The 13,855-nt window shown below is 33.9% G+C and overlaps 1 protein-coding gene and 1 non-coding gene across 2 annotated transcripts; one reads left to right on the top strand and one right to left on the bottom strand.

The window, feature by feature from the left end:
• Window positions 1-1,995: 1,995 nt before the first annotated feature.
• Window positions 1,996-3,567, bottom strand: LOC131157607 (probable CCR4-associated factor 1 homolog 6). The gene is made up of 2 exons (XM_058111892.1): window positions 3,296-3,567; window positions 1,996-3,214 (listed from the first exon to the last, which is right to left on the bottom strand). Exon 2 carries the CDS (start codon window positions 3,079-3,081, stop codon window positions 2,257-2,259), a length of 825 nt encoding a protein of 274 aa, XP_057967875.1. The 5' UTR covers window positions 3,082-3,214; window positions 3,296-3,567; the 3' UTR covers window positions 1,996-2,256.
• Window positions 3,568-5,731: 2,164 nt separating this feature from the next.
• On the top strand, window positions 5,732-5,805 carry TRNAT-AGU (transfer RNA threonine (anticodon AGU)). Its single transcript has one exon. It is a non-coding gene; the product is annotated as a tRNA-Thr (tRNA).
• The last annotated feature ends 8,050 nt before the right edge of the window (window positions 5,806-13,855 follow it).

A 13,855-nucleotide genomic window follows, 5' to 3' on the forward strand; every position in this document is an offset into this window, starting at 1 on the left:
AACTAAGTTTCGAACCAAAGATTTGGGACCGCTGAAATAATTCTTGGATATAGAAATATCTAGATCTCGTATGGAACTGTTTTGTCATTGAGGAAGTATGTTATTGATCTATTGGATGAAACTGGATTGTTGGGATCAAAACCGGTTGATACACCCATGGATCCTAACATGAAATTAGTGTCAGATATGGGTGATTTGTTGCCTAATTTTGGACAATACCAGAGACTTGTTGGAAAGTAGAATTATAGTCACTTAGCCAAATATATCTTTTGTAACAATTGTTCTAAGTCAAATCATTGAGATGCAATAATTTGCATCTTGAGATATCTCAAAGGTGCACCTCGGAGAGGTCTTTTACATCGTGATTAGAGTTACACTTATACTCATGGATATATAGACGAAAATTGGGTTGGGTCACCTTTCGATCGAAAATCCACAACTAGGCATTGTATCTTGGTTGGGGGTAATTTGGTTTCTTGGAAGAGTAAAAAACAAACGACAGTGGTCAGGTCAAGTGTTGAATCATAATATAGAGCTATGACTCACACTACTTGTGAACTTGTATGGTTGAAGAACATGTTGGAAGAATTGGGTTTTTCACATTCTCAACCTATGAAGTTTATGTGTGACAATCAAGCAGTTCTTCATATTGCCTCCAACCCAGTCTTTCATGAGCGGACAAAACACATTGAAGTTGATAGCCATTTTGTTCAAGAGAAACTTGTGCAGAAGCTCATTACTATCCGCTTATGTGAAGTTTGATATGTGCTTTGTTGATTTGTTTACCAAAGCTCTGTGGGGTGCTCATGTTAAATTTATTTGTAACAAGCTAGGAGCATAATATATTTATACTCCACCTTGTGGGGGAGCGTTAAAGGTTCTTTATGTCTTTTAGTATTATTATTAAGTTTGTTAGTATGTTAATTAGAGATAGAAGGGTCTTATTGTCATTAGAATGCATTTGATTTGTATTATAAATAGAGGGAGAGACCTATCTTCGAGTTAGGTCATTCATTTTAATCAAATCTCAATAGAAACAATGCTGCTCTTTTGCCTAATGAGTTGCTTTTTGAGAAAGATCTTTTCCAATAGTAATTGCTTTATAAACATATGTTTATAAGTCCAGTTACTCTCATAATAGAAAAAAGTTCCTAGAAGAAGGTAAAGAGATCAGTGTTGATCTAAATATTACAATGAACCTTATAAAGTCTCAGCATCAAAATGTTGTTGTATGGTTGACATGCTGGGTTAAGTGATTGCTCTGTGTGTGTGTGTGTGTGTGTGTGTGTGTGAGAGAGAGAGAGAGAGAGAGAGATATTCCTTTCTTTTTTTTTTCTATTTGAATCATACTAGGTTGAGAAAAATATGTGAAAGAGCAGGTCAAGAGTGGTCGGAGTGAAACCAACCCATCCTTTTATAATTGAATCATACTAGGTCGAGAAAAATCTATGATAGAGCAGGTCAAGAGTGATCAGAGTGAAACCAATCCATCCTTTTATAGCTTTTTCCAACACCAAAGTGCAAGGTTCCCATGCCATACTAGGATACTGGGTTCGTTGAGAGCATAACATGCACAGCCTTACCTCCAATTTGGGGGAGACTCTTTCCATCACTTGAATGGATGATCATTAAGTTTTGAGTGTAACACCCTTGCCATTTGGTCAAGGCTCAACTTCATTTTTGTATCTTATCTAGTTTTCATTTATTAAAAATGAAGACTGACTTCATTTTTTTTTTTTTTTTCATTTGTTAGAAAGGGTAAATTATAAAACAACTCAATTGAGTTTCACACAATTGCACTGAATACCTTGATGCTTTAATTTTAATAATTAGACAATTAAAAGTTTCATATTCGTGTTTATTCAAGCCCCCAGCTTCAGGGATGTCATAAAAACTGGATTAACTGCAATTGCTCAAAATTTCAAGGATTTGCCATGTAGCGTGGCAATAGTATATATATTAACAGAATCAGTTAATCTAAATTAACACAAGAAATAATGAAATAACTCAAATGTGCTTAACAAACACTAAGCTGGCTCGCCAACAGGATATACAAAGATATTAGAAATGCTAAACCTAGGTCACAAGTGAGACTGCAACAAGCTCTGCACAATAATATTAAAGACGGGCAAACAAAAGAGAACATTCATATGATACACACATAAAGATAGCTATACTGCAGCACACATGTAGTTTAACAAATAGATTTCATTTTTATTTTTTATTTTTTATTTTTTATTTTTTATTCTCGTCTTTTTAATGAGTATTTTGTCCATTTTCAACACCAAAACCATACAACACACCAGCATATTTCTCAGTTGAGCCATCAAAGAAAGTTTCTTTCAACTTCATGAATGCACAGGATGTGACAAGACTATCTGAACCAGCTTGATGGCAAGCACCAAACCTCTCCACTTCCAACAGCTCCGCGAGCTTGTTCAACCCACCATGGAGGCTGTTGCAGAACCTCATCAGATGCTTAACATCATAAAGTGTGGGGAAGTACATGTTGATCAAATTGAAAAACTCCACCTGTGTTTCGGGCAAATTTTTGCAAGTAAGAAGCTTGAGCAAGTACCCAAAATCATACCCACTGTGAAATGTAACCCAGTGGACATTATCATTCAACACAATCCCTGATGACATCAGAAGCTCACTGAACCGGTGAGCATCGATACCCCTTTCACTGTTCTTCTTAAAATCAATGCCGCTCTGACACAAAAGCTGAATGGAGTCATTAGCATAAACATCTTCATTAGGATTAAACTCACGAAAGTTGAATTGCCACACACAATACTTATCAGTTCCACATGTGGGAAGGTTCCCCTTGTCATCAGAAAACGTAAGACCCAACTGAATTAACTTCAAAAGATCAACATTGGCCTTCATGGTATGAAATACATAATCAGTACTGCTCTTAAAATTCCCTACTGGCCGAAGAACGATGCCCGGGAACTCTGTATCCATAGCTACGTAAGGGAAATCATCAACGATATTGCGAATCAATGCAAATTCTTCCTCTAGATTATCATTCCAAACTTCTCTGATGTGAATCGACTTGCTCTTCGGAAAAGTCGACATTGTTCGTTGCACAAAGAAATACCCACAAAACCAATAAAACAAGAACTGAATCTGAACCAAACTCAAGACGAACCAACCGAAAATCACTAAACAAGCACGACCCAGTTCTTCCAAAACTTTCAAAACCCTACAACTGAATGAATCAAGGCAGATGCCTGAAACTTTCTCTTAAGAATACCACAGATAAATTCAAGATAAAGACATGAGATCTGACCTCAAAAAGCTAAAAACAAAAAACTGAGATTCTGTGGCCTTCTGGGAATTCCCGAGAAGCTCTCGCGAGTTCTGGGTATCTTGGGAATTTTGGGTGTCAACAAACGAGCCTTTGTTAACAACAAAAGATGGGCTTTTTGCAGAGACCCAGTCAAGAAATATAAAGAGGGTTGCAGAGAAGGAACAGGGGAAGGGTTTAAAGAAAGCCGCTGAACCCTTACCCTGTTCTTGCTCACATGGTGACTGACATGGAGATTGAGATTGGAGGGAGAGGATGAGGTGCAAATCGATGAAGTGAGCTTTTTATAGCTGAGCTCTCCAGGGCAGGTGGATAAGTCATTACATGGATCTTCCATGAAATTGATCTCGGGTGGTCATTGTATATAAACCGGGTCGGGTCGGGTCGGTCAGTGTAGTATATTTTGGCGTTTGGATATCCATCTTGTGAATTTGAACAGATGAATGATGAATGAGTTGTGAGGAGGATGAGTAATTGTAATATTTATTTTATTTAAAAAGGTTCTTGAATGAGAATTTAATAATTTATTTGGATTGTATTTTTTCAAGTCGGGCTAGGGTTGAATGATATCCGGCTTTCGATTGTCAAGAACATTGAATCATTTTAATAGGATTTGAATTAATATAAAAGTGACCAAAAAAGTCATCTTTAATTGTTACAAACACATTCAATTTTCATGCTTAGATCATGTAAATAATAGCCGAATATTTTGAGAGGATATTTTCTAATCACAATTCTTTGTCATATACTATTAAAAATTAACTCGTCATTTGTTTATTCTAATATCTTTTTCCCTAATGATTACCTTAATCCTATTTTTGTATGAGAAAATCTAGAAAAGTCACGCACACTATTCATCTTTCATTATTTTATTTATTTCGTGCATCACACTGAAATTAATGTGTTGATGAATATGAAAAATCAAACTTATTCTCTTTCATTATTTCTCACGTCAATGTGCAAGCATATTTTGATTATAATATTTTTTTGTGCACCGATTGACTATATGACAATAAAATCAAAGTTGTACTAACTTGAGTTTGTATGTTGGATTCAATTTTAAAAATTTAGATTTAAATTTATTTGAAATTAAAGGAAGATTAATATAACGTTCTATTGTGTTTTATTCAAATTTACGTAAATCTAAAATCAATGTAGGAATTTCAAGCTTTCAAAACATAAAATAAATGTTGAAAATTCAAAATTTGAATCCTAACCAAGTGTTTAGGAATTTGAATTTTGAGTTTTGAATTTAAATGTTTAATTATCTACTTGTGATTTGTTCAATGAATTACGAGGGATGTCTAAATTAATTAGTGGCAGTGTTTTCATATTTAATTTGGTGGTACCTGGATGGGCTGAAGGGTTCGTTCAAATTATAATTCCATATCTAAAAAAAAAGGCAAAAACTATTGAACTTCCTTGGAATTTGGCAAAAAGACAATGATCTAGGTTTCAAAAAATTCAAAACCTCTCTCAAACTTATAAAAAATCTCATAAACTTCGTATGAAATTTGTCAAAAATACACAATCCTCTTGTATTTTACAAAATTATAAGTTTTTTTTTTTTTTTAGTTTGAGATATTTTTAAAATCTTATGGGAGGTTTGTGGTATTTTTAAATATCAAGGAAGGTCTTTATCTTTTTGTCAAATCTGAAGAGAGACAAGGGTCTTTTGCTTTAAAAAATAAAAATAAAAATCATATTAAATTCTATCAAAATCCAAGACTTGAAATGTACTCCACTAAAAATATAGAAATAACTAAATAATTAAAAAATATTGAGTGAAAAACAGTCACCTCCATCCCGAGGTTTGGTAAAAAGACAAAGACATCCCCAAAGGTTTTTAAAAAAACACAAACCTCTGCCGAGGTTTGCCAAAAAAACACGAATCTCTCATAAAAATACTTGTCTTTTTGCATAAAACAAAGAGAAGTTTTTGTCTTTTGACAAACCTTACGAGAAATCCCTAAAATTTATAAAACTTCATAAGAGGTCTCTAAATTTTTTAAAACGGAAATCATCTTTTTACCAAATCTAAAAAAAAATTAGTATTTTTTGTCAAAAAAATGTATTTTTACTGTGTGTATATATAAACACAAAAACCACACAAAGCTTAAATTCCAAATTGAAATGGTACTTTTACTTTGTTCTTGATTGGAGAAAAATAGAAAATGAAAATTAATTGGAACCAACATGCTGCTTTTTTTGGGACCAAGCTTTTTTAGTTTGCAGCACACCCAACCCTACATGTCCATTGTCAAAGCTACTCAAAAAAGCAGCTTCATCATTCATCAACTACTTTCTGCAGATTTGAGAGTTAGAATTCCAAGCAAAATCCCATCATTTGTTTCATCTCTGATGGGTCCCTTAGTGAAGACAGGTTAAAAACAAAAATTTACGCCTGCAGGAACAGTTGCTTTCATAGCTCAGTTGGTTAGAGCACCCGTTTAGTAAGCGGGAGGTCTTGAGTTCGACTCTCAATGAAAGCATCTTTCTATGCATATTTTTCTTGTAATTTTGTATTCCAATCAACGTCAGCCCTTGACTTTCCCCACAAGTGTCCTTCTGAGTTGACACCGCTGGTCTCCTTTGCTGCTTTTATCTCTCTCTTTCTCTGTTCCTTTAATTTATTTATTTTTTTTTGAAAATGGAATAATTGAAAATATATAAAATCTATTTGAATATGCTTTTAAAAATCAAATGATCTTGTAATATTGGGAATTTCACTTACGCACCCAATAAATGTTTAAAAAAATTATTACATCAAATTGATAAAATTTCAGTTGTTTCCAGTAACTTAATAAAATAGCACCTGTGATATCTTTTTAGTGATTTAATAATATAAAATAATTTATTTTTTAGAAATGACTACTTTTTTTGTATCAATGGTATGTTGGCCGATGTATTTGTTAATGTCCCGTTTTTTTTTTTTCTAAGTTGTCATTAATGTTCTTTTTTCCTAATTTGTGTTTTGGTTTTATATTTTAAGTGGACGTAATTATCAATGTTGTGCTTATAGTCATAGTTATACTTGTAATATTTGCAATAATCCTTAATGTTAATGCTAACGTAACTTGCTAAGTATCTCGAGTTCTTCACTTTTATTTTGTTTGGTTTATGCTAAGATGTAACGCTCCGATTTTCGTAATTTCTTTTTAGAAATAAATAAATAAATATTCACTTCATCGCCACATCCCTAAATCGGCTACGTCAACAACTCTATTACCATTCATATGACCCGACCCACATTGGGTACCGGGTAAATAGTTATTTCAATTATACAACCTAACAGCGGAAGACAATATATACATACCAGTCAGAATACAATCCCAGAATATCAACATACATGTATATAAAAATCACCATCACAGACTTAAGAACAACTCAACACTAGGGGAATTAAATCTCCCCTAGTCCAAAAACTCATCCTGTGTGTCAGGGTCTCAGCTCCCAATGGTCACAGAGCTCTATCACCTGGGCTATCCCTGTTCCTTAAAAAATTTAGATAATTTGAGTGAGACACATCTTAGTAAGAAAGAATAAATTATTTACAGTGTGTGGTCATACGAGTTCAGTTATAATATGCTTTACTTTTCAAAACAACATTTCATCTGAGAAAAAATACACTGATAAATATATTCTCATAATCATATAGATATACAACACAAGTTTTTATAAGCTTTAAAATCATCTCTCAAATACAATCATTCAAACACATTTTTACTTGCGAAGTTCCTGAGAACAGGGAAGATTACCCGCCCATACAGGTAACTTCTCTCTACCTTAACACGTTATGCAGTCAGGTATGACCATATCTGATACCTATCAGGGCACTCACCTTACTCGGTAAGCCCTCAGGAGAAGAATTTCACTTCGTCTTAGTTATTTATATTATTAACTCACACGGTTCCATTTATCAATATTATCATTCTTTATTTCTCAGTTTCCATTGTTTCTTTCATTTCTCATTTTAGTCAATTTTATCATTCTTTCACTTTTCGTTTTCATTTTACCATCCAGCTCATGAGTATCGTGGGTACCTAGTACCAACATCGCGTCTGTAACTCATGACTGCCATGAGGATCTTTCTTTTTACGTCATGCTTCCCCCCATGGTCAATGTTGTGTGGCTCGAAAGCTGGATCTAACCGCGATTAGCCGACCCGATTAGATCAAAATATAATATTGTGTCTGTAGTACGACTGGCTAGCGTATAACCCTGATCCGGACTCAGGGATTCCAACAACCCTACAAAATGGCACAGTCAACTGTCACGCCACACGCTCCAAGAGTCCGTATGGTTGCACTACACCACTAGCAACGGTACCGTGCTCAATATCATAACCATCCATCAGGGTTCACTACCATATACCCACAATTATTATGCGGTATTGGTATTTCATCAATCATATTTCAGTATATTTCAATTCAGTTCAATATAAATATTCTCATCATTTTCTGTATACATTCCATTATGTCATAATAGTACATATCATATTTCACGTATTTCCACATTTCCTAAAATACTCATATCAGTAATTTGTACAAACTCATTTTTCATACAAATAATTTTTACTCACATATAAATACCACATTTCATTATTTTCCACTAATCACATAAATCATTCTCATTTCAACATTTTCTCAAAAAATACTCATATTTATATTTCACATTTTTCAATATACGTCATATGTCACACAATTTTCATCTAATATTTATAATATATTAATTTCATACCCAAAATACCACAATTTAATATTACTCAAATACCACACAATTTATCTAATATTTATATCATAAGAATTTTCAGACAAAATACCATACGCTCATTTTCACATATTAATTCACATAGTAATTTTAAAAATATTATTATAATTTATTCCGCTTACTTGACTTATTAAGAGTCTCGTTAACACCCAGATCCTACGCCCTTTGCGCCCGAAACTCAACTCCTGCAATTTGCATTTTTCCCATATTAATTAACTTATTTTCCCAAAATAATACTCATCTAACCTTCCCTAGGTTCCATATACCTCAAATTAACATTTAAACTAACATTTAACAGTCCCACTTAAGTTCCTGAATTATGCATGCGGGTCTCAAAATTACACCCGCGAAACTCACCTGGATCCTAAATTTCAGAAATCCTACTTCAACCCCAGATACTCAATATTTTAGCATTTCTAAATTAATATTAATTAATTAAAAATAAGCTCCTTAATAACCCCCATATCCCAAATTTGGGGTTTAACCCACGACGACCCCACGAGAAATCTGTCCCACTAGACTTGTAGAGAATCATCCCTAGATTCTCGTGGTGGTGTCTGATCATCAATCGAGCTTATAATTTGTAAGAAATTGAGAAAAAAATAGAATTTGGCTTACTTCAAATGATACGCCTACGCCGCTCCTACCACCAATCCACTCCGGTAGAAAATGACGGCTGTGACACCTCGAAACCCGGCAAGTGGGGCCCCGGGTGCCATATGTTCCAATCACCTGTATTTGATACCATAATTAACATACACGCAGCGGAACATAAATTAATAACCTCCAATAAATACTAGAGTTCTATATAACAACCCAAAAACGAACACTACAACATCCAGATATCCATATCCACAACCAATATTTAAAACATAACACAGTACAAATACACCTGTATATATATACCAGTATCTCACAATACCCCAAAAAGAAACCACTAAATACAATCCCAGCCTAAGCCTTCAAACCCGGTCTTCAGAAGAACCTGAAAAATTGTTAATCCACTAGGGTGAGACACTTCTCAGTAAGAGTGGAATAAATTATAATTGTGTGTGATAACTGAGTTTTAATATTTACATATCAAAATAAACTGTTTCTCACATAATATCAATAACAACTGAAAAAATGTACCATTAATAACATCCCCGACATCTAATATCATACACACATCCAATATGCACAAGTACATAATTTTTACGTAGACGAAAGTCCCCAAGGATAGGGAAGATTACCCACCTATACAAGTAGCTTCCCTCTGCTCTAGTACTAAAACTACCTACCAGAGCACTCACCTTACTTAGTAAATCCTCAAGTGAAGAATTACCTCGCCACCAGTATACACATCTTTATTATTTTAAAGGCAAAGGTTTCTGAGGATTGGGATGTCTACCCACCCATACAAGTAGCATTCCTTTGCACTATTACCAAGAAGCTACCTAGCAGAGCACTCGCCTTTCTTAGCAAACCGCTAGTGGTATGTTTATCTCACCGCATGCACGCATATGCATTCACAATATGCTATACCATTATTTTTATGTTATAATTAAATTCACAAGCGCACAACACATCCACACAGGAATCATGCATCTCATACTTCATCTTCCAATGTCCTCAGTACGTGACCCATACAGAGCAACTGCGTACATGTCAGTACGTGGCCCACATAGGCATCTACGTACTTTTTATCTACACGTGGCTCACATAGGCACCACTACCCATACAGGGTACATAACATGGCCCACACAGGATATAACGTGGCCCACACAGGAGCCACTCCAACTTCCGCGACACATGGCCCACACAGGCACCACTATTCACCAATGTCAAATCCCCATGACCTACCCGTCGTACATCAGTAGAACAAGCTCCTCGACCTGTCAATGTCCTACCCCATATAAATGACAATATAACGAGCTCCTCGACTTGTCAACGTCATATCATGATTTATATATAGGCAATATAACAACCTCCTCATGCCAACATTATATTGAGATGCATACGAATAACCATACCAATTAATTCACACAGACGCAACAATGCATTTCTACATAGAAATCCAACAGTTCAATTCATTTCTCACATAGTATCCCAACAGATCAATGCATTTCCACACAAGAGTCAAACATAACAATTTATTCATCATGTCATAATCATTCCAAACACCCCCATATTCAAACTCAAATATCACAGTAATTCATATTCAATTTATTAGGAAAAATTACTCTCGTGTCACACGAATTTAATCTCATATGCAATTATCTCAAATATAAACCTTAAACAAATTCATCATTTTATAGTACTTAGACGGCTCTAAAAATCATATAGATAAATAATAAATTTCATACGATCGTAAATAATCGGTTCATCTTAATAAAATATTGATATAATTTTATTCCCCCTTACTTGATTCCCTAAATCACGCCTACAGAGCTCCCAAAATTATACCCGCAGCGCTCACTCAAACCCTGATTCGATCAAATCAACCCTAATAAAATATTATTTTAACCTTTCCTAATTTACAATAATTAAATAACAATTAATTTTTAAATAACCCATTTATCCTAGTTTTTGAGCTATTCCTACAACGATCCCATGAGAAATCTGTTTCACTAGACTTGTAGAGAATCATTCATAGATTCTTGTGGTGGTGTCCAATCGCCCATTTGGCTTAAAATTAAAGAAAAACTGAGACAAGAATGAGAATTTGCCTTACCCCAAGAGATATGCTCATGTTACTCTTACGATAAATCCACTTTGGTAGATATGTCGGTAGCGGATAATGGAGTCCAGTGGTATTTTCGGATTTTCAATTGGGCGAGAATCCGCCGCGAAATCATAGAGAGAGGAGGAGTTGAGAGCGCGAGGTGAGAGAGTTTTTTTTTTTTTTTTTCTTTTCCTTCCTGTCTGCGCGTAAGAAGAAGAAGTTTTTTTTCCTTCTTTCCTCTTTTACTTGCTCCAGGAAACTTAACCATTAAGTTTTCCTTCTTTTTTTTTTCTTTCCTTTATCCCTACTTACACACACACACATATATATATATATATATATATATATATATATATATATATATATATATATATCCAAAATCCTCAAATTTCTTAATTTAATTAATTTTCTTTCTAATAATTAATTAATTAAGAATAATAATTTTTTTAATTAATTTTTTTAATTATTATTATTTTTGGGTTGTTACAATTCTAAAAATACTGTTATAATTTATTCTCTTTACTTGACTTACTGATAATCTCATTAACACTCAGATCCTACGCCCTTGGCGCCCAAAACTCAACTCCTACAATTTGTATTTTTCTCAGATTAATTAACTTATTTCTCCAAAATAATACCCATTTAACCTTTCCTAGGCTCCATATATCTCAAATTAACATTTAAACTAACATTTAACAGTCTCACTTAATTTCCTGAATTATGTTTGCGGGTCTCGAAATTACACCTGCGGAGCTCACCCGAATCCTAAATTTTAGAAATCCTACTTTAACCCCAGATGCTCAATATTTTAATATTTCTTAATTAATATTAATTAATTAAAAATAAGTCCCTTAATAACCCCCATATCCCAAGTTTGGGATTTTGCCCACGACGACCTCACGAGAAATCCGTCCCGCTAGACTTGACGATCGGATATCACCACGAGAATTTAGGGATGATTCTTACCTACCAAGGAGCTAAATTTAATGGCGGGTCATCTTTTAAACTACTATCAAACATATTTCATGCCCCGTTTTTTTTTTATTATTATTAAATAGGAACTCTAGCCACCAACAAGCTTTTCGGACCCCCTATTGCGGCACCAAACCTACGGATTAGCGTCCTCCCCCTAGGTCTTGCTGATCAGGTAAAGTCTGGAATGCGGACATGACTTCCGTGCATCAGTTGGACGTTCGGCCAACCCGACCCCCGAGACAAATCTCCATTACCATCCACGGTCCCCGTTGGCTCACAAAAAACTCTCACCATCCACGATCTCTGCTAGCTCACAGAGCAAATTCTCACAATCCACGGTCCCCGTTTGCTCATAGAGTAAATTCTCACAATCTACACGTATCGCTGGCTCTGTGAGTGTATCTACCTGGAATTGAACTCCCGATACTCTTTCTTACGTGTTGATGCCTTACCACCGCGCCATGCTTGTGGGGGCTTTTCATACCCCTTTCTTTTGGGAACATCTGCTTGTCCTCGTCATCTCCAAATCCAAATTTGACCTTCACTTTAATCTACACTTTTTTTGTTTCGTGAAGACAAAACCTCTTGATCGAAACTTAAATCAACACTTGTACTAAAATTAACTTTTAAAACTATTCAACAAAAAAAAGTCAAGCCAGATTGGGGAATTGCTTGATCCCCTATAAAATGGGTTGTTGAAAAAATAATTGATATGACGCATTTGGTTGATAAATAATTAATTGATATGACGCGTTTGGTTGATAAATTGTACAGTACTTGAAATGTTTAAAATAAACCAAATTGGATGTATCATCTTACGAGAGATAAGTTGAAAAAGTTGCTTATTGAATGAGTTAAACTTAAGTTTTACTTTTAGAACGATAAATTTGACCAAAAAAAAAAAAAAAGACTAAACTCACCTCAACGTATTGTTAGGTGTCAGGAATTGAAATATTGAATAAGGAGATGAACAAGAAACACACGAGTGTCGACTAACTGTAGTGATATATTCTAAAAAATATCGATATAGCCTAAATTACTACTTTGATCGGTTGGCAATAATTTAAAATATAGATAAATAATAGTCAAATGATTGACGATTTAGTGTAAGTGATTTCAATTTATTGAAAATTAATGTTTATGTCTAAATTTAGAAGTTCGAAACAAGTACAAGGCTTGGGCAATTGAATAATTATATTATTTTGAACATTAGATATATATATCCTTTAACTTGAATTAGAATCTCAAATCAGATCTAAAACTCAAGGACGTATACAATTATATTGTTTTGAAATATATACCTTTAAGTTGAATCAGAATCTCAAGTCGAGTCGAACCGTAAAATACTTAGACTCAACTTGACTTGAAAATGTTAAACTCGAAACTCGACTTGAATTCGATCAATTTCATGATATTAAACTTGAACTCGAATAATAAAACTCGAACTCGACTTGATTAAGCTCAACTCGATTATAAATTAATATTAAATGCATATATATATATATATTATGACATATAAAATATATTAAAAAAATTAAAGTTTAGGTAGGCTTGAAACTCGACTCCATGACTATTACCAAGCTTGAACTCGACTCGTTAAAATACTTGAGTAATTCAAACCTGAGTAGAATCGAGTCGAGTATGGGGAGATGTGAGTAAGCTAAGTTCACTTACACCCATACATGAAACTCACCCAAGTGAAAAACAATAACTAAGGAATGTGCATAATTATATTGTCTTATTTTGAATTTGAATCTCAAATCAAATATGAAACTAAGGAAATGGAAAGCAATAAGTAAAGAATGAACAACAACTCTCGACAATCCCTATTTATTTTAAAATCATAAATTCATATTAAATTACTATAATCACTTTTATTTAAAAGACAACACAAGTCATTAAATAAAAATAAATATTAACACAACTCGAGAAAGATCATTGAAAAGAGGTTCAACCTTAAGAAGTGATAATATCTCAAATATTTGAGTTGAAATTAAAGGTCAATATTTTGGCTTCTATTTATTTTTTTAAGAAAGTATGGACAATAGACACGCAATGGATACTTATTTAATATTATAAAAAACAACTAATAG

Source organism: Malania oleifera, chromosome 6 (assembly GCF_029873635.1).
Source record: "Malania oleifera isolate guangnan ecotype guangnan chromosome 6, ASM2987363v1, whole genome shotgun sequence".
In the NCBI taxonomy this organism is placed as follows: domain Eukaryota; kingdom Viridiplantae; phylum Streptophyta; class Magnoliopsida; order Santalales; family Ximeniaceae; genus Malania; species Malania oleifera.

What these genes read in the sequence shown, in the direction of transcription:
- LOC131157607 (XM_058111892.1), bottom strand. Translation starts at nt 3,081, where the DNA reads ATGTCGACTTTTCCGAAGAGCAAGTCGATTCACATCAGAGAAGTTTGG.